This window comes from Sparus aurata, chromosome 24 (genome assembly GCF_900880675.1).
Source record: "Sparus aurata chromosome 24, fSpaAur1.1, whole genome shotgun sequence".
Classification (NCBI taxonomy): Eukaryota; Metazoa; Chordata; class Actinopteri; order Spariformes; family Sparidae; genus Sparus; species Sparus aurata.
The window spans coordinates 17,163,633-17,185,859 of record NC_044210.1 but is presented as its reverse complement, the minus strand read 5'-3'; the positions used below and the strand labels follow the sequence as shown (position 1 = coordinate 17,185,859).

Genomic DNA, 22,227 nt, shown 5'->3' with positions numbered 1-22,227 from the left:
TCTGGCGTGGAACGTGTTTTTCTGCCTCCCGTTTGTCCTGAAGATGTTTCTTATTTCACACACATTCACTTTTACACAGCCGGGGTCAGCGAGTTTCTTTGAATCAAGTCTCGAGCAAGTGTTTGTTGATCCACACTGGCCTCTAGTGAGCAAACATGAGATCACACCTTTAAGATGAAGCACTGAAAGTTAAATTCTGCATATTCCACCTGGGAATGTGGAAAATAAAAGAATAAAGATGAAATAATGGCTGAAAATGTGAATTAAAAACACACTGATAGGTATTTTTAATGCACAATTTACTGGATATATAGAATGACCTACATAGTGAGGCAAATTATTCATCATTTATCAACAGATCTTTAATTTTCTGTAAATAAAAATATGATTTTTTTTGGAAGGAATTTGCATGTAAATCTTAAAAAAGTGTTTTACTTAGTGTCTTAATTTTGCATGTTTTTCCTTCCATATTAATGGAAAAACATTTGCAGAGTTACAATCTTAATACTGTGTTATACTACTTTAAATTGCCTGTAATGTAAGAAAAAAATCCTTTTAATCTGTTCATTAATTAGTTGCAGGATTGCTTATGTTAGTTTATTTAGCTAGCCTTGCAAAATTATTATTAAATATACTAAAATATTGAATATTCAGTCTATAAAAATGTTGTTTTGCCTCATAACTTACATTTAAATCTTCTATTTTTTAAAATCTTTTCTTTATTTTACATATTTTTCCTTCCATACTGATGCGGTAGAACATTAACTCAGTTACAATCTCAACACTTCATCCTTTCAGAAGCTGTCCTGGAGCTTCATTTATATTATATGATCTTCATGAGGAATCAAAGATGTCATATTAAAAAGTTCAGACATTCAGATTTTAATTATTGAATTATTTAGAAGATGGAAAGGTCAAGAAAAGCTGTTTAATGGATTCTGTGGTGAGATTGTTTGTTTCCACAGTCAGGAATTAACCTTGATCCTCCAAATGAAACATGACATGACACTTTATATTAGCTTGTAGTGTTAGCTAATAACTAGCTAGCTTAGCCTAGTTTATATAAAACCACGAGACAATATTTATTTTCAAAGTGCAGGTTTCTTTCCCAGAAATGTGAGTTTGAATAATGAATAATTAAATAATTGGTTACTATCATTTCTTATCTGAATTTTCTTACAGAACAACAAATATTTACATGTTGCTAACATTAGCAAGTTAACCGAAGACGGCTGCCGTTTTAGCAAAATGGCCGCCACTGTGATTCAACTAAAGGGTAATTTGCATTAATTACTTGTTCTTTTTTGAGTTTTTAATCTATTTTTTTTTTTCATTTACAAACGTAGAGTTGTAATAAGGGAAAACATATCATCCAAATCAACTCATATTGATGTTTCACTTTAAAATATGATTGTGATCCTTGTCAGTTATGAATGTAGCGTTAGCATCAATCACAGTATAGGAGAAAGTAGGAGATAATTTAAGATAAATAAGGGTTTTTAGCTATAAACTCATTATAGGAACTGTTAAACCAGTTAATTATCTTCCACTTGATGAAGTAAAAGTCATGCTAGCTTCAAAATATAGCTAATAAACCCTAAGTAGGAGTAGCGTTAGCTTACTTGTTGTGCTAAAATGGTCCATTTCAGACTGATGTAGGCTATAACGTTAGCTTAGCTATAATATTATCTAGTAAAGGTTAATTTTAGGATAGACAAGGCTAATTAGATCATAATAATACGTTGTAATGTTTGTTTATTTCAGGTTATTGATCATCTGAATGTGCAGTCAGAAAAATGCCTATAAAAGTGTCACGAATCGATACGTAATCAATAAGCAATCCCTCTAATATCGTCCACCTGGTTGGAAAAAGGATCTCTGGGGGATTCATAAGAAATTAATGCAGGTGTTTTGTGCGCGTGCATGCGGACGACACGGTGATGGTACTGATGCAGGGCACACGGGAGCGCGCCGCGGCATCGTCAGCGGGAGCGCGCCTGTGTTTGCCAGCTGAGGACGATGCGGTTGTCTCTGCGGCTCCTCTCCCGGCTCTCCCTCTGGTAGGACGCGCAGACACCCGCACCAGCCCTCCTCCTCCTCCTCCTCTTCCTCCTCCAGCCTCCCGCAGAGACTGTCCGTGTCACCGCCGCAGATTGGAGGCCTGCACGCCGGCCCCGGGACGCAGCGCTGCGGGTTGATCCGGTTTGGCCATGGCGCAGCGGAGGAGGCGCGGAGACACTCGGCGTGGATGAAGGACGCGTCGCGCTGCGGTTAAAACTTCTGACGTTTTCTCCTCCAGGTCGCCGGGAATGATCTGAGTGCGTGTTCCCGCTCTGTGGATCACCATCCAGGCCCTGTCAGCCTGTCCTCCGGGCACCACCCCGCCTCACACAGACTCTCTCCCCCCTCCGTCATCCGGTTATTTGTTTATTTGTTTGTTTGCATTTGCGTGAGCAGCAGCAGACCCGCAGACATGATGGATGCGTCGGAGTGCGGGGTGAGGGTGATGTGTCGCTTCAGGCCGCTGAACGAGGCCGAGATCACCCGAGGAGACAAATACATCCCCAAATTCAAGGAGGAGGACACGGTGGTGATCGCGGTGAGTCTGTCAGTGTCACTGCTGTTGTTGTTGTTGTTGTGTTGATGTTGTTTACGTGTCTGTGTGGAGCTGACAACACAAACACTGCAGTGGAGCTGGAGGAAGAAAGTCACCTGGAGCTCTGCAGGCAGGCTGGAGATGCCAAGTGCGCAGTGAGCCTCCAGTCCTGCAGAGTTTAGATTCATATTAAAGCTCAATAACAAATATTACAAACGATATTACGGACATAAAACTATCTCTGTCGCTATGCTCGAGGCTCATGAGGCCTCTCTTTGTAGGAGAATCAAAAGGGAGCAGGCATAAATAGAAACATGTAGGAAATAAAAGGCAAAAGAGACGACGTGACGTCATGACGTTACCTACAGATGATCTGTAAGTCTGCAGTAAGTTTCAGTCTTCAGCTATATGTGACTAAAATGCTAAAAATAAGACTTGATTAGAAGTTTAACTCCAGACAGTTTGTGTAAATAAAGAAAAAAATTCCAACTAGGCTGCTCGTAACATTACTTAGATATTTAAAATAGCTTAAAAATAGAAATTAATAGAAAAAATGGGCGCTATGATGCTGCTATAATGTAATATGAGGGAATTTGTATCAAGTACAGGTGATATAAAAGGTAAATAAATCATCTAAATTTACTAATTCAGCCGTTAACGCCATTTTAACCTGCGTTACTTTGTCTTAAATTATGGAGGAGATGTTGGAGATGATGAGCAGAAACAAGACGGAGGACTGTTGAGTCATGTTGACATCAACGTAAACACAAAATACTCCCAAAAAAGTAAAAGTACTCAGACAAAATGGTTACATCCATGAGCAGAGACGAGACAGAACATAAACAACGTGGATATTGTTTTAAATCTAATCAAATACTTTCATTTTTTATGTTTATTGAATACAAAAAAATATACCATGGTGGTAAAAAAACACTAATGGAATGAAACTGAAGTACATTTACTCGAGTATTTACATTTTCTGAACTTGTTGGTGGCAAATATTGTCCAAATATTCGATCACTTTAGTTACTAGTTACTTTGCAACAGAGTCAAAGTAGAATATTTGTACTTGTATGTGTGATTTTGATACTAAAGTACGTATAATATCAGATACTTTAGGACTTTTTACTCGAGTACTGTTCATGTACGTGACTTTCACTTTTACCAGAATAATGTCGTAACACGATATCTTCACTTTTACTGAAATAAGAATTTTGGATATTTTTTACAACGCTGGTAGAAACAGATCCAAAATGGACGACAGATTTTAGTGATTCTCTATGGACCAATCAGGAGCGAGCTGAGCTGTGAACACAATGTTAAAAACAAATTTTAACTCTATGACGTCTTAAATATCGATCTCTTGATCTCAGACACTTAATAATTGATCGTTTGGGAGTCAGAGGTCGAAGGTTGAACTCACGCTGACTCACCGTTATAAATGTGCTGATTCAGGGAGATCAATACTGTGTTTATCCACAGTGTGAATCACTGAGATACAAGAGCGCCTTTGTGAACACTGACCAGCCTTTGATTTAGATTTTAGAGCATCTTTTAAGGCTGGTGTTTGTTTTCTACACCTTGTAGTTCCAGGTGGGTGGAGATAAAAGAGACAGATTTACACTTGGTGCCAGAAAATTGATTGAAAAAGTGATTTTATTACACGCAGCTCATCTCCGACCTCCGGAAAGGGCTCACGCATACAATTTGTACAAAACACAATGTCAGTTTTTGCTTCAGATGCTGTATTTTCCCACCTGTCCTTGAACACAGCATTATAGCTCAGTCTGAAAATACGAGGAAAAGGAAAATCATGGCACAGAAATACAAAAATCCTTGATTAGGATCAGCAGCTGAATCTGTCAACCTGATTAATAAGATCTGTCAAATTTAGGAGTCGTCACGTCCTCCAGAACCAGAACCTGCTCATCACGGCCGCTCGCCATCAATCACGCTGCAGAAACACATTACCGAGGTGGAACGCTGCGATACTGTTCGTGTCAGTGGTTTCTCTGCTTCATCTCGGGGGTTCAGAGAGACTGAGAGTGCTGCTGTTGCTGCCGCCAAGTGCTGAGAGCTGCTTTTCACAGCGACGAGGCTTTTACCCCCCCAGAGACCGAGTCAGGAGCTGGACAAGGGCAGCGGGAGTGATGGATGAGCGGATCCTGGAAGCTACCGGAGCGTTTAGAGCGCAGGACTTCTAATTTTAAAACACCAAAGTGATAGAAACAAGCGTCACGTGCCTGACATGATCAATATTTTCGACAGGCTCAGTTCTGTGAATATGCTGCTTTTACAGTTTCAGCTGCTGGCGAACATTCAGTGTTTTGAAGTAACATGAGGATGTAATAATAGATTCTCCCAGTCTGCCTGGGCCTTTCTTTCGTTTCTAGACTATTTAGGATCATTCTGGCAGATAATCCTGCTTGTTTTACTGCATTTCTCTTCATAAACATTTATAGAACCGTTTTTAATAAGAAGGACGAGAAACTCTTTCCAAAAATGTTTACTTTTGCCAGATAAATGTCTTGAAATAACCCAACAACAGTGCTGAGATATTTCCAGCGAACACTTGAAAGATTTTAGCATTTTAACCAGAGACGTTTTTGAGTCCTCAAATCTTATTTTGTCTTTTGTCAAATGTTATTCACGACATAATAAGAGGACTGGAGACATGACTCGGTTTTCATTCAAGGTCTTGATTTGGCTTTGACTTTACTAGATGACTTGAAACTTGATTCAAATACTCGAGACATGATTCAAGGACTTGAAACTTGAGTCTGACTTGAAGCGAGGAGTTTAAACTTGACTTGGACTTGATTTGAGGTCTTGACATGACTTGGACTTTACTAGAGGGCTTGGAACTTGATTCAGAGATTTGAGACACGATTCAAAGACTTGAGACTTGTCTAGGACTTGATTCAAGATCTTGACTTGGCTTGGACCTTACTAGAGGACTTGGAGCTTGAATAAACAACTTGAGATAAGAGGACTTGGAATTTGAGTTTGACTTGAAGTGAGGAGTTTAGACTTGACTTGGACTTGATTTGAGGTCTTAATGTGACTTGGACTTTACTAGATGACTAGGAACTTGATTCAAAGACTTGAGACATGACTAGGACTTGATTCAAGATCTTGACTTGGCTTGGAACTTTCTAGAGGACTTGGAACTTGATTTAATGACTTGAGACTTTATTAGAGGACTTGAAACTTGAGTCTGGCTTGAAGTCAGGGGGTTTAGACTTGACTTGGATTGATTTGAGGTCTTGACATGACTTGGACTTTACTAGAGGAGCTGGAACTTGATTCAAAGACTTGTGACACGATTCAAAGACTTGAGACTTGACTAGGACTTGAGTCGAGGTCTTGACTTGTCTTGGACTTTATCAGAGTACTTCAGTCTTGACTAGGACTTGCTTTGACGATTGCGACTTGACTCGGACTTCATTAGAGGACTTGAAACTTGAGTTCGATTTGATTCGATAAATGTTGTGGCTGCTTTGTGAAGTTGTGAAGTTACGTTATCATGTTGTCACGCTGTTTACTGAAATCATGCTTTCACTGCTCTGCTGTTACTAACGTCTCTGTGTTGGTTTGTGACAGAGTAAACCCTACGTGTTCGACCGCGTGCTGCCTCCCAACACGTCGCAGGAACAAGTCTACGACCAGTGTGCCAAACAGATCGTTAAAGGTACGAAGGTTTAAACCTGCTGGAGGGAACGTTATGAAACTCTGTCTTTATGTAACTGTAATCTACCGTATATCAGATTTAAGTCTTAATCTGTCCTCTTTCTTTTAATCCCCAACTATCTTATTTAAATAGGTGTTTTTGTACAGGTGCCGAATGACTTCAGACTTTAATCACAGACTTAAATTTCTGATAATCAGGTGTCTGTTCTGAGACTTGAGACTTGACTTGGACCTAATTCAAGGACTTCAGATTTGACTATGATTTGATTCAATGACTTGAGGTTTGGGACTTGGACTCGAATTGGGGATTAAAGAATTGAGTCGTACTAATTCAGTTACTTGGGATTTGACTTGTATTGGATTTGAGGATATGAAAATTGACTTTGACTTGATTTAAGGACTTCAGACATGACCAAGACTTTATATTCAGACTTGAGACTTGAATTGGTCTTGATTTGAGGACTTGGGATTCAACTGTCATAATTTGAAGACTAGAGACTCGACCTGGACTTGATTCAGCGACTTGTGACTTGACTCTGACTTAATCAGATGACTTTAAACTTGTCTTTAACTTGATTCAGGGACTTCAGACTTGACTTCAGATGTTATTAAAGGACTTTATACCTGATTTGAGAACTTGAGACTGGACTCTGACTTGATTAGATGTCTCAAGACTTTACATGAACTTGATTCTATATGTGGAGACTTGACTTGATTTGATGACTTGGGACTCGAACTGGGGATTAAAGAATTGATTTGTACTAATACAGTGACTCGGGACTTGACTTGTACTGATTTCAGGATATGAAAATTGACTTTGACTTGATTTAAGGACTTCAGACATGAACAAGACTTGATATTCAGACTTGAGACTTGATTTGAGGACTTGGGACTCGACTTTGTCATAATTTCAAGACTTGAGACTTGACTTGGAGATTAAAGAATTGATTTGTACTCATTCAATGACTTGGGACTTGTATTGGATTTGAGGATGTAAAAATTTACTTTGACTAGATTTAAGGACTTCAGACATGACCAAGACTTGATATTCAGACTTGAGACTTGAATTGGTCTTGATTTGAAGACTTGACTCTGACTTAATGGGATGACATTAAACTTGTCTTTAACTTGATTCAAGGACTTCAAACTTGACTTGAGATGTTATTAAAGGACTTTATACCTGATTTGAGAACTTGAGACTCGACTCTGACTTGATCCAATGTCTAAGACTTCACTTGGACTTGATTTCCGTAAGTGGAGACTTGACTTGGACTTGAATAACAGACTCGACGCTTGACAAGGACCCGATTTGATGACTTCAGGTCCAACTTGGACTTCATTCCATGAATTTAGTCTTGACTTTGACTTGCTTCAAGGACTCAATACTTGATGTGGACTTGATTTGAAGACTCAGAACTTGACTTTGACGTGATCAGATGTCTCAAGAATCCACCTGGACTTGATTCTTTGTCTTTGTGTCGTTCCAGATGTGCTGGGCGGTTACAACGGGACCATCTTCGCCTACGGACAGACGTCCTCTGGGAAGACACACACCATGGAGGTGAGCGTACCTCAGACTCTGTACTGTTACTGTTGTCTATCGATCGATAAACCCCGGAGTCAAAGCCATCGTGTAAATCCAGTGACCTTTATTTCGAGCTCTCGCCTCCATCAGAGGATTACGGCACAGCAGGCATTGTGTAACAGACTTACTGCCAACAGTAAATCCAGTCAAGAATATACGATGGCTGAGCTTTGAGGAATCAAACGCCTGAAAGCGGAGAGCTTCTTGTACCAGGAAGGTTCAAACTTCCTGCAAACACGTACGAATTCGCTGTTTTTCTAGTTGATTTAAAGTCAAATAAGCCGAGTTCTTGGCACAGACGGTCCTCAAACGAGATCAGCATCAGGCATCTTTACTTCAGTGGCAGATTAATCCACCGAGACAGCAGCTTAAAAACCTCTTTTTAATTCTCTGATCTGATCTGTGAGTCTGTGATGAGTCACAGTCTTTACTTTTAGTTTTAATTCCACCTCTGAACTCCCGATGTTCCTCTCAAAACTCCTCAAGTTTCCTCAAAGTTCCTAAGACATTAAAAAGCATTAAAATGTGAATATGTTGGCGTCCTCAGGGCAAACTGCACGACCCCCAGCTGATGGGGATCATCCCTCGCATCGCCCACGATATCTTTGACCACATCTACTCCATGGACGAGAACCTCGAGTTTCACATCAAGGTACGGAACAATTAACCCTGTTAGTCTCAACAATTATGATAAATAAATGGGAAGTGAGCAGATGTTTAATGTTCTGAGTTTCTCTGCAGGTTTCCTATTTTGAAATCTACCTGGACAAGATCAGAGACCTGCTGGACGGTAAGAAAGGGTTTATCTCAAGTTTGTAACGTCCGTTTTTTAAGAATCTGTGTTTGACTTTGTTGATCTTCGTTCTGGTTAAAGTGTCGAAGACGAACCTGGCTGTGCACGAAGACAAAAACAGAGTGCCATACGTCAAGGTTGGTGTTGTTTTGTTATTTCTATACGTTCCGTTTTTGCTCAATACAACGTGATCGTGGTCTGCAGGAAACAAGACGATGTCTCTCTGTTTCAGGGTTGTACTGAGCGCTTTGTGTCCAGTCCAGAGGAGGTGATGGACGTCATCGATGAGGGCAAATCCAATCGGCACGTCGCAGTGACAAGTATGCACCTTTATTTATTTATTTCTCCCGTCTTTGATATCTTAATATATTTATTTCTAAGTAAAAAATGAAAATTGTAGCCTGTATGTTGTTGTTCATGTCTGTATCTGAAAAAGATGAACGATTTCTTTTATTTTTCTGCTGTCCTCGTATGTGAAAACCTGCGTGGCAATAAACTTGGCTCTGTTTCTGATATTTCCCCCTGACAGTGGCGTGCACAGACTTTTTGAAGGGCAGGGGCGAAAAGAAGGGCACTTTAGCGCGTGTTTTGGTACCAAGAGGGCACTTTAGCACACATTTTTGCGACCCAAGAGGGCAGTTTATCATGTTTTAACCAGCCAAGGGGGCAGTTTAATGTGTTTTGCCAACCAAGAGGTCACTTTAGTACGCATTTTGGCTCCCAAGAGAGCTCTTTAGCATGAGCTTTGGCTCCCAAGAGGGCACTTTAGCATGAGCTTTGGCTCCCAAGAGGGCACTTTAGTGCACGTTTTGGCTCTCAGGAGGGCACTTTAGCATGCGTTTTTCAACAATTGGGCCCCCCTTGTGCACACCACTGCCCCCTGACATTTTATGAAGGAGACAAACAGAAATTGCAGTAAAATATCTACAAATTTTGTTTTTTGTAATCATCTTCTAGACATGAACGAGCACAGCTCTCGCAGCCACAGCATCTTCCTCATTAATATCAAGCAGGAAAACATCGAGACGGAGAAGAAACTGTCGGGGAAGCTCTACCTGGTCGACCTGGCGGGCAGCGAGAAGGTCAGTTGATAATTAGTGAAAGGTTTGAGCCGTTAATGAAACAGAGCGTTGATGTGAAATCTGTATGTTGTCTGGTGGAACAGGTCAGTAAGACGGGAGCAGAAGGGCGCCGTGCTGGACGAGGCGAAGAACATCAACAAATCTCTGTCGGCGCTGGGAAACGTCATCTCGGCTCTCGCTGAGGGAACGGTAAGTCACTCATCGTCTCCTCCGTCTGCGTGTATTTGAAGGATGTAAACAAACGGTTTGACGGCGATATTTTTATCCGTCAGAAAAGCCACGTGCCGTACAGAGACAGTAAGATGACTCGGATCCTGCAGGACTCTCTGGGGGGAAACTGTCGCACCACCATCATCATCTGCTGCTCGCCGTCCGTCTACAACGAGGCCGAGACCAAGTCTACGCTCATGTTCGGACAGAGGTACCCAGAAAAAAAGGCAGTTCCTCAAATACCACAATGACAAAGCAGGAAGATTTCTGCAGCTTATCAAGCCGACACCAGGCGGAGGTGTTTCCTTATCCTCTCTGGTCGATGATTTCTTGTAAACACACCTGAGAATGACGTCACGTAACTCCCAGGAGTTCACGTTGACGTCACTGCAGCGAGACGAGTAGTCGTATCTACTCACGGTGTGCAAAAAAATGCCGTGTTGTTATTTTTTTGTATATATGGGACGTTTGTGACTCTATAGAGCTGTGAAATGCTTGGATAATAAATGGAACAGACAATACGACTCACAGTTAAACAATCTTTACATTTTATACTGTACAATACTGATTTTTAATTTTTAATGATTCATTAAGACTTGGGCTGACGTCAGTGCTGTTAACTAGCAACCAGATGGCGCTGAGTTTCCTGCGGTGTGTCTGTGTTCATGTCTATTTATAGATCCTTCTGATGAAACATAACGGTGCACTCACACCCTCACAACTTTGTTTGTGTTTCGCTCTGGCACAGCAGTCCGAGCACAAGTTGGCTTCTTGTTTTTCGTCCCCTAAAACTCAGAATAATCCACAATATTCTCGTTTCCTGTTTTGTTATAATGACATTTTGTGTGACCGGTCTTTCGTGTTTGTAGCGTGTTCAAACAAAGAACAGCTGTAAAAAAGAGTTTTGGAAAACAGTGTCCGAATTCAAAGTGCTTACGTAACGAACCACAAAGTAGCATCAGCGAACGAGGAGATGACTGATGACAATTAGTGTGCAGCCATCTGCCCTCTGCTGAGGAGAAACTGAGAGGAAATGAAGAGTTTCAATCCAAAATGGGATTACGACAGCTGGGCGAGCATGACAGGATCATGTGGGAGTTTACCAGAAAGGACTTGTGAAAAGCTAAAGGGTGTTTTAATGCTTCCTACTGATGAATGCAACAGTTACTTCATATCAGAATAATACTGGAGTGTTTGGTTTCTCCAGTTCCTCACATCTGTTGCGACTGTACTTCATAAAACGTCTTTTTAAAACGTCCGTTTCAGAGCGAAGACCATCAAGAACACGGTGTCGGTGAACCTGGAGCTGACGGCCGAGGAGTGGAAGAAGAAGTACGAGAAGGAGAAGGACAAGAACAAGAGTCTGAAGACCATCATCCAGAGGCTGGAGGCTGAGCTCAACCGCTGGAGGAACGGTGAGATACAAAGACTTACGAGCCCTCACAAAACCAGACTCCTGTAGATTGTGATATCTCGACTGAGGCGTGATTTTAAAGGAAGTCACGATGGATCATTCAAAGCCCAGGATTAAAGAAATGAGACGTGATCCTGCAGCCAGTGGCGTGCACAGACTTTTTTAAGGGCAGGGGAGAAAAGAAGGGCATTTTAGCGCGTTTTGGACCCAAGAGGGCACGTTTATCCGTGTTTTATCCAGCCATGGGAGGGCAGTTAGTATGTTTTGCCAACCAAGAGGGCACTTTAACGCGCGTTTTTGCCACCCAAGAGGGCAGTTTATCATGCTTTAACCAGCCATGGGGGCAGTTTAGTATGTTTTGCCAACCAAGAGGGCACTTTAATGCGCGTTTTTGCCACCCAAGAGGGCAGTTTATCATGTCTTAACCAGCCATGGGGGCAGTTTAGTATGTTTTGCCAACCAAGAGGGCAGTTTATCATGCTTTAACCAGCCATGGGGGCAGTTTAGTATGTTTTGCCAACCAAGAGGGCACTTTAACGCGCGTTTTTGCCACCCAAGAGGGCAGTTTATCATGCTTTAACCAGCCATGGGGGCAGTTTAGTATGTTTTGCCAAACCAAGAGGGCACTTTAATGGCGTTTTTGCCACCAAGAGGGCAGTTTTATCATGCTTTAACCAGCCATGGGGGCAGTTTAGTATGTTTTGCCAACCAAGAGGGCAACCTTAACGTGCGTTTTAGCTCCCAAGAGGGCGGTTTATCATGTTTTAACCAGCCATGGGGGCAGTTTAGTGTGTTTTGCCAACCAAGAGGGCACTTTAACATGCGTTTTTGCCACCCAAGAGGGCAGTTTATCATGTTTTAACCAGCCTTGGGGGCAGTTTAGTATGTTTTGCCAACAAACTGGGCACTTTAACACGCGTTTTTCAACAATTGGGCCCCCCTGCCCCCCCTTGTACACACCACTGCCTGCAGCTGTTCATCCGAAAAGTCCTCATCATCATCCTTCGTATATCCGGTTAATTACAGCCTAATTATACACTTAACATCATGTAATATAGATGACCTACATAACAATATTTACATATGTTCAGATTGTATTGAAACACAGTATCGAGGTCACTGCACTGAGTGCTGTTGTGTCTCTAACCACACTATCTTCCTCTCCTCAGAGACTGCGGTCTCTCCTCCTCAGCATCCTCGCCCTTTTTTCCATCTCTGTTGCATAGTAACCACTCAACCCCACCTCTCTCTCTCTCTCTTCGTTTCATCTGTTTCTTTTAATGTCTCTCTCCCTCTCCCTCTCCCTCTCTGGTCTTTGTTTTTTTAATCTCTTAATTCCCTTGCGGATGCCGATAACACTCCCCCTCCTTAGCAACAAATCAGCTCAGCTGCAGCCTGTGAAGCCTGCACACACACACACACACACACACACACACACACACACACACACACACACACACTATGCTGATGCAGTGTTTCTGACATGAGTCAGCCGCTGGCTCCGTGCCGAGCCATTTAAACGGAGCGGCTCTTCACCTCTTCTCCCCCGCTGGCTTTCATCTCACCTCAATTAAAATGTCAATAATTATTACAGGAATCAATTCTTTTATCTACTGAAGTCACACGGCTGCTGACAGGCCACGCACACACACACACAGCAACACACAGCTAAAGATGATCTCACGCTGCTGTAACAGGATGTTTGGTGCAGTAAACTATGGAGGACAGACACGGGCAAAATAAAAATAAACAATAAATATAAATATAACAAACAGTAAAATGAAATCCAACAGACGGCTGTGTGTTTATTTAATGTTGGGATGAGTCACAGGTGAGTTTGTGGTTACAGGTGAGGATGTTCCTGAGGAGGAGCAGCTGAGCGCCAAAGATCAGAAGAGCATCGAGCCGTGCGACAACACTCCCGTCATCGACAACCTGCTGCCGGCCGGAGGAGGCGTCTCCGTCAGCAGCGACGAGCGGAGCAGATACGAGGAGGACATCACCAACCTGTACAAACAGCTGGACGACAAGGCGAGGCCACACCTCCAGATCTTGTAACTGTTTCTCATCACTTACATTACTTGTAATAACGACTATTATTGATGTTTCTGCAGGATGATGATATCAACCTGTACAGTCAGCTGTCCGAGAAGCTCAAGGAGCAGATGATGGACCAGGACGAGGTTCGTCTCCCACGCCATGAAGTTATTTGATATAAAAACGAGCCTGTGAGCGTATTTGACATTTTTTTGTCATTTCTTAGCTGCTGGCGTCGACGCGGCGCGACTACGAGAAGATCCAGGAGGAGCTGTGCCGGCTGCAGACGGAGAACGAGCTGGCCAAGGAGGAGGTGAAGGAGGTGCTGCAGGCGCTGGAGGAGCTGGCCGTCAACTACGACCAGAAGAGCCAGGAGGTGGAGGAGAGGGACCACGCCAACCTGCAGCTGACCGAGGAGCTGCAGCACAAGGCGGTGAGTCCACGGTTTGAAAATGAATTAATGTGACAATGACTAAGTTTCCCATGATGCAACATGTTACATGACGGTGGTTTTACCTGTAGGCGCTGCTGTCGGCGGTGCAGAGGGAGCTGGGTCAGCTGCAGGAGCTGAACGGCCTGCAGAGGAAGAGAGCCGCCGAGGTCCTCAACCTGCTGCTGCGTGACCTCAGCGACATCGGCGCCATCATCGGCACGAGCGACGTCAAGAGCGCCGCGGTGAGTACGAGCACACACACGCAAGCTTTCACGTCATCTTTCACACTCAAACCCTTAAACCTCCTCCTCCTTCAGTCCTCAGAGACGAAGGGGAACGGCTCGGCGGTGGAGGAGGAGTTCACTCTGGCCCGTCTCTACATCAGTAAGATGAAGTCGGAGGTGAAGTCTCTGGTGAACCGCAGCAAGCAGCTGGAGAGCGCTCAGGCCGACGCCCACCGCAAGATCCAGGCCAATGAGAAGGAGCTGGCGTCCTGTCAGCTGCTCATCTCGCAGGTGAACAGCGACTTCTCGTCTGAAATCAGCCAGACGTTTGTCCAAATCCAAGAATCTCTCTCTTCTCTTGCCACCATCACTGGTGTTTGTGTTTTTCTCTTCTGTGTGTGCAGCACCAGGCCAAGATCAAGTCTCTGACTGACTACATGCAGAACATGGAGCAGAAGAAGAGGCAGCTGGAGGAGAGTCAGGACGTTCTGACCGAGGAGCTCGCCAAACTGCAGGCTCAGGGTCGGTACACGGCAAGACAAACAGCCTCGCAACCTCCACACACACAGACAAATAATCCTCCTGTTAGATGAAATATGTCACGGTGGAGTCAGTGAAACACCTGTAATGTCACGTGTCTTCTTTGTTGGTTCTCAGAGAAGAGACACGAGGTGTCTGGCGAGGAGAAGGAGAAGGAGGACATCAGCAGACTGGATGGCGACGATGACATCAAGGTGAGGAGCGGTGGACCTGAACATCACCGCCGTCTGTTCGCAGCTGGAAACCCGCAACAGTCAAACGATGTCAAGCGATGGCGCGTCTCTAATGTGCTCCTCCGTCTCTGTTTCCTCCAGAAAACACTGGAGGAGCAGCTGGAGAACCACAGGGAGGCTCATCAGAAGCAGCTCAGCCGCCTCCGAGACGAGATCGAGGACAAACAGAGGATGCTGGACGAGCTGACAGAGTGAGGACACACACTGATACACTCACACACACAACATCCTCCAGGAAAAACACTTCACATTTAACTCACTCCTGCTTGGAAATGTTAAATCCAGTGTCATCCATCTCGAGTTTCACAAGTCGTCCATTCATCACAGAGGATTTCATTCAACGCACAGTTCAAGGTTTCACTTGAGCTTGACTTCCACTCAGGCACGTTTTCAAAGAGACTGTTGAGGAGCAGGAGTGTGTGAAGTGAAGCTCGGTGAATAAAGCCGCTGCATGAAAGTCATTAACTCGTGGGCTCGAGTCAGGTTCCACTCTCAGGTTTCCAAAGCTTCAAGATGAGCTGCGACGGACTTTTAGCACCGCTGAGAATCAGTTCAGTAGGTTAAGAAGCTCCATTTGAATGTGAGACGTGTGTTCAAGCATCACTTTGACTTTAAGGGCCAAACCAGGTATAAAAGAACTTATAAGTCTGATGTTGTTAGTTAGAATTTCTTTTCTGTATCTGAAACAAAAAGAACATTTTTGGACAAAAGAATTTGGGGGGAACAATTATTATTTTTATTGTTTTTACCATGATCAGTTGTGGCAGGAAATCCTTACATTTTTATATATATTTAAAAAAAACTGACTTGAAAAGAAATTTTTGTGTGAATCGGAAATCTTTTTTCCCACTCAGTTAATGAAAAAAAAAATTTATCATGGAAAAAATTCCTGATTTTTCTTTTCCACTCACACACGGGAAAAAACTTTTCTCCTGAAAAAAAACAAACTCATCTATTTTCACACAGGAAGAAAAAACTTGTCCTGAAAGATTTTTTTAACTCAATTTGTCAGTTTTTGAAATTATTCCAGACATTTTTATCTATTTATTTAAAGTAAAGCATTAAAGGTTTAAGGTAAAGGAAAAAAATAAAAATAAAAATCAAGTTAAACTGATTTTTCCATGTCTGAAACAGAGTCAAAAAGAATGTTTTGGGACATATTGGTGGAGCTATTTATGCTTTTTTAAATTATTTTTTTTACCATGTGTAGTTTTAATCTATCTTTTCCAAATGGAATAAAAAAACAAATGAAAAAGAACTTTTTGGGAAATTCACCACACTTTACTAGGTAAAGTAAGAAATAAAAAAAATAAAAAAAAATAAAAATCAGAGAAATATAATTTGTTTCTTTGTCTGAAACCAAGTCAAAAGATTTGAATAATTTTTAAATAACTTTAGTAATTTTACCTCCAAAACAGATGAAGAACCGTTTTTTTCTACCATCTGTGAAATTGGGTGAAAAAACAGTTTTGGCAGGAAATGAATTCAATATCCGCTTGGTTTCACACATGAAAAAAAAAATAATTCACCCAGTTCCTCAGTTTTTAATAAGAGTTTTCTAATTCTCCTCGTCGTCTCCAGTCTGAACCAGGGTCTGTTGCTGGAGCAGGAGAGACTGATGTCGGACTACGACAAAGTGAAGGCTGAAGAGCAGGAGAAGGATACCAAGCTGCAGAAACTCATGTAGGTCCAAACAGCACCGCTGTTAGTGATTCATATCTGATATAATACTGTGTGTGTTCTGTGAATGTTGGTGTCAAATCTCTGTTTTCTGTCCAGAGAGCTGAATGAACAGAGGGAGCAGGCCAGAGAGGACCTCAAGGGCCTGGAGGAGACTGTGGTGAGTGTCTCTGACTCAAACTATGGAAAGTTTTTATTCCAGAGGAAGCTGAAAATGTTCTGAGAGAGAATGGACAGATATTGGACTTCAATGTCAAGCAGAGTCTTGAAAAATGCTTTTCTAGGGTACCAGATACCCCCCTCTGTACAATCTGGGTTCCTCTGAGTATGAATCAAATTGGAGTCTCCCACTTCCTGTTTGATAGGCGGCCATTTTGCCTGGAGGTAACCCTGGACCACATGCTACAAACATTTATACATTTGAAGGTCGTAATGTTTCATAATTGTTTTTGTTTATAAAAACCTTTAAAATATTTCATTTATTTTCCAGGCACACTGTTGAAAATAGCATGAAAATAAGACTCCCCTCTTCCCATCCTCCAAGCACTACCAGCAGCGACGCATTTTTAAATGGTTTTATACAAAAACACATCTTGTACACTAAAAACAAACGTGCTGGCAGTCTGGGACAACAGAGGAGAGCCCCCAGGAGCTGGCCCTTAACTAAAACCAAATGCACCAACTGTGGCAACACACACCATAAAAACAGCAACAGGTGACCAACACAACCGTGGCGCGCAACAGCCAGCACACACTAGCCGTCACTCTGTAGTCACCACTACACACAGTTGTTTCCAACTTACACTTATTCTCCAACCACAAGCGTGCCCCCACCATCTGGTCAGGGACAACTACAGGAACTGAAGGGGAGCTGGCCCTTAAACTCTTGGCTTCCAATCAGCTCCCTGGACAACCTGAAGTCCCTCACACACACCTGCAACCAATCACACTCTCAATGACACACAATAAATTACTTAGTCTTCATTCTTCAAATGACTGAGATCTAAACACTCTGACCTACAAAAGTTCAGTGGTTCTCAAGGAGAGACCCAGTATAACTCAGTGGGATTAACTGGTATAAGTCTAGAGTACAGAGGCTTTGACCAAACTGTAGCAGCCCAGGGTTCGAGTCCCGGTGTGGGGCCCAAAAGAAGTTTTAAAACAACAACATCACGGTTCAATTTTCTACGTCTACTCCTCTTCTTAGTGTGAAATGTGAGAAATTCAACATCATGGTCCAGCCTGAGAAGCTCAGTGAGATAAGCAGCTGGCACGGAAGGACATGAGTTCAAGTCCTGGCAGGGTACAGGGTGGGTTCCCACAGCCAACTCACAATGTCAAAACTCTAAACAATCCTCTTAACACACCAGCTACTGGATCAGATGGTTGGGCAGCAACTCTTCCTCCTTATGTTGGATTTTTTTCTTAAAAACTTGAGGATTGAACTGACAACCTTCAGAACTTCAGACAAGTCTTTTAACATACTGGGCTATTTCACCTGAGGTGCTTCAGACCCATTTCTGAGAACTTTTCACTTTCTCTTTTGAGCAACCAACTTTTGAATTCAAAGACTTGAGCCAGGATCAAACAGACGTCCTCAAGATCTCCAGGGTAGACTTCTAACATCCTGAGCTATTTGATCAAGAAACTTATATAATGTTCCTTGAAGCTTTTTTATGCTTTCTCTTGTTGTTGGACTTCAAAATTCTTACAGTCACCTGAGGATGGAACCAACTTCCATCCTCAGAATTTGTGATCAGCCCACTGACGAGCAGAATTGAAGGAAATGTCCCGAAATTGAACTCACAAAGTCAAAACCTCAAAGAAGCACAATATCATCTTGTGCTATTTGGTCAGGGAGATACTCATTTGATTACTTGTATGTTGTTGTTCAAGAGCAGCCCGAGTATTGAACCTACAACATCAAACATTTGAATAAAATTCTCTTATTCCTCAGCCGAGATCATTTTCTTTCTGTTCTCTCAGGCCAAAGAGCTGCAGACACTTCACAACCTGCGCAAACTCTTCGTTCAGGACCTCACCACGCGGGTCAAGAAGGTACATGACCTTTCCCTTGGTTGTGTTCATGTGAATCCTTTTTTTATGACAACACCGGCGTGACTTTGAACCTGTGGTCTGGGTTTTTCAGAGTGCTGAGCTGGACTGTGAGGAGGGTCTCGGCAACGTGGCCCAGAAACAGAAGATCTCCTTCCTGGAGAACAACTTGGAACAGCTCACCAAGGTCCACAAGCAGGTAAAGTCATGAAATGTTGTGGTGTAGAAGTATGAAGTGGTAGAAAAATGGAAGTACAATCACCTTTGTACTTGTACTTGAGTAAATGTGCTCAGTCACTTTCCCCCACTGCCCTCAGCTGGTTCGGGACAACGCAGATCTTCGCTGCGAGTTGCCAAAGCTGGAGAAGCGCCTGCGTGCCACGGCCGAGCGAGTTAAAGCGCTTGAGAACGCCCTGAAGGAGGCGAAGGAGAACGCCATGAGGGACCGCAAGCGCTACCAGCAGGAGGTGGACCGCATCAAGGAGGCAGTCCGGGCCAAGAACATGGCCAGGAGGGGGTTCTCCGCACAGATCGGTGAGCTGACGGTCAGATTCTGGGACGGATGTTAAGTCAAATCTTTGTTACTGAACTTGTTTCTTTGTGCCACAGCGAAGCCCATCCGGCCAGGCCATCATCCACTGTCGTCCCCCATCACCAGCTCCATCCGGGCCGGAGGAATCTACACCCACAACTGAAACCACAACTGCAAGTTAAAACCCTGTGAGTACCAGTCAGAAGATCCTGAATTAAAATCTATTTTTAAAAATACATTCGACCTTTTGATGGTATTTTAATAGTGTTTGCATTCGGCTGTTGCTCATGAAAAGTCACATGGATGCTGCTATAGTCGGGTTGATTAATAGGAATGAAGATAGAATAAATCCACTTTTAACATGTCCAGATTAGACCCAAATCCGATGTGACTTTGGGTGTTTATTCTTCCAATCTTGTTTGATAGAGAGCCCCCTAGTGGCAGAAATTACATATTGCGCATGTAACTGATTACAAATATTAAAAATATGAATTTAAAACAATAAACTGGAAGAAAAAAATGTGTCATAATCTCATAAAACCTTTGTTTTCTTCCTGCAGACAGACCATCAACAACTCGACGCATGCCCACCGCCTCACCTGGAAACCACAAGCCCCGCCCCTCCCGTTGGAGCACCAATGGGAGGCCATCACAACAGACTGTCACCGCTCAGAGAAGCAACATCCAAACATCCATCGTGTATATAACTGATATGAGATGTAAACATATTTAATTTGCTGAATGTCTGAGGCCTCACTTAGAAAATGTTTTGCTTTATGTCCTAAATTATTCTTTTAGGCGAAAACTGACCGATCGAAAAATAATCTTCTGATTATAAATGTTCTTATTTATATTCGTAATTATGCAACAGAGTAAATAAAGCGTAACATTTATAAATGAGGCCCTGAGTTTCTTTCTGAAGGATGGTGACCAAAAAAATTTGAGAAATCTTCGTCACCTGAGCTGAAGTCTGAAGACTCGTTGCGTTAGTGTTTCTGATTTATGATCGCGACTTTAAGATTGTACAGCTTCCCAAAGCTTAACGAGCCAGAGAGAAAAGGCAGTTTTATCATTTAATCTCAAACCAGCATTAATTTATTTAAAGAATCTTTATTCACCTTCTTGCCAAGAGCTTAACGAGGAGATTGACGCCACTCTCATGTGTGTCGGATAAAATGAAGGTTCAGCAAGACGCCAATTAGCTTAGCTTAGCATAAAGACTGAAAACAGAGGGAAAGTGCTAGCCTGGCTCTGTCTGTAGGTAATTAAATCCGACTACCAGCCCCGTCTATAATTCATTCATTTGTTATATCTCTGGGCGTTTGCAGGAAACTAGTCAAGACTTGAGTCAACGTTTCCATTCCCAATGCTAAGCTAACTAGCGCTGGCTGTAGCGTCATGTTTTACACAAAGACATGAGAGTGGTGTCAATCTTTTCGTCTAACTCGCGCCAAAAAAAAGGAAATAAGAGTATTCGCAAAATGTCAAATGTTCCTTTAAGAATGTCGTGTTTTATGCAGGATTTGGGGATTATTCACCTCGATGAAGTTCAGTCACAGTTGAGGTTGAGCTACTTTACGCAGACAGAAATACACTTCGCTGAACTCCCCTGGTTGTATTTACGTATGTACTAAAACCTTGTATTGTCTTTGAAGTCGTCGTCGCTTTTTTGACATTTTTCCCCAGTTATTGTCGGCTCTGTCGTCCACCTAAAGGTGACAATCATCTGAAAACAAACACTACCGAGCTTCAAAAGGAGATTTTTTTCAGCAGGAAAAGCAGAATGTGAATGTCATTCAAAAAGCCAGAAAAGAGAAATTTAATTGTTCCTCATAAATGTTATCACGTTTACAGAAAATTACACTTTTCCTGGATCAGTTAGATATTCTCTCAGTTTTTGGACGCTGCTGTAAAGTCAAAAGGATTTGTGTTTTGTGCTGACGTCCTGCAGGAACACTGACCAGCCAATCAGGCATTCCAGGACTCAGAAAACAGTAACACAGTTTGGTTTGAAGACTACAGCAGACATATTTTCTAAAACATCTGTAAAAGCTCCTGATCAACCAATCAGAGATCTTATGACAGACTTCCCCTCGAAAAAACACAAAAATAAGAAAAGTTTGAAATTGATTTAAGCCTGAACAATCCTGGAAAAGTCATTTTTTCACTCTTGTGCCTTTAGAATCAATAGAATAAGACTGAATTTAGTTCAGTGTCCCAAGTTCACCCACATATTCAGTCATTATCTCCCTCTGATGGAACATTTTCTGGAGCTTCACAGCAAAACAGTGTTGCAGCATTCTTGTAAACAACTGAAGTAGCTCGGGACTTGTTTTAAAACATAAAGAAATTGCCAAATGACGGAACTACGGAAGCTCTGAGATCCCAACTTGGTATAAAGCAACATTATTTACTCTCTTTTTAAAAGCTGAATTCTGCACTGAAGCTTTCTGCAACAGTCTGGTTGATAAACAGGAGTGAAGATCTCTGAGCTCTCCTCCCGTCGGTCAACGACTCCAGATCAGAGGATCGGTGGTGGTAGATAATGACTGAATTTCACTTTTGGGTGAACTTTCCCTTTAACTGACACTATTTTAAGTAATCAAAACACCTTACAGGGTTTCCCAGAATCACTAAAAGACTTTAAATCGATGATCCCCCCTTTTACTAATCAACGATCGACATCTGTGCTGCCAGTTTAGCATGTTTTCAATTTGAGCGAGCGATGATGCGAAGGGCAACGTTTCACGCAAACGGAGTGTCGGGATCGTTGCCGAATAACATCACGACTCAGCTTCTTTATTTGACATTTAACCGTTTGATTGTGGCCGTTTTTGAGCGAGCAGGGCGGCTGTACACGACCAATAAATACATGAATGTAACTGCATGGAGCTTGTGTCAGAGGCATGCTCAGGGAGGACAAACTGAGAGATATTTGTACACGCCGCGCATTTACCTCATCATGACGTGCATTTTGAGTTCGCTATTTATTTTTTTTTAGTCTTTTTCTTTCGGCTGTGGCATCTCTGAATATACCTACTACTGATGCAATTGAAGCTAATAAAGATATATCTATTTAACTTTCATTTTTTTGTCCTTTTCTTGTCAAAAAAACAAAACGAA

General features: G+C 42.4%; 1 protein-coding gene across 1 annotated transcript; it reads left to right on the top strand.

The window, feature by feature from the left end:
* Window positions 1–1,954: 1,954 nt before the first annotated feature.
* On the top strand, window positions 1,955–22,184 carry LOC115576789 (kinesin heavy chain). Its single transcript, XM_030409356.1, is given in 27 exon segments — window positions 1,955–2,599; window positions 6,200–6,287; window positions 7,774–7,847; window positions 8,419–8,523; window positions 8,613–8,661; window positions 8,746–8,801; window positions 8,897–8,984; window positions 9,622–9,746; window positions 9,830–9,850; window positions 9,852–9,935; window positions 10,019–10,167; window positions 11,223–11,371; window positions 13,220–13,401; window positions 13,485–13,553; window positions 13,634–13,840; window positions 13,930–14,082; window positions 14,158–14,355; window positions 14,469–14,586; window positions 14,722–14,798; window positions 14,919–15,028; window positions 16,419–16,520; window positions 16,617–16,677; window positions 18,504–18,575; window positions 18,667–18,771; window positions 18,890–19,106; window positions 19,182–19,292; window positions 19,665–22,184. Coding segments are annotated over 26 exon segments (2,871 nt in total). The 5' UTR covers window positions 1,955–2,473; the 3' UTR covers window positions 19,268–19,292; window positions 19,665–22,184.
* Window positions 22,185–22,227: the final 43 nt, after the last annotated feature.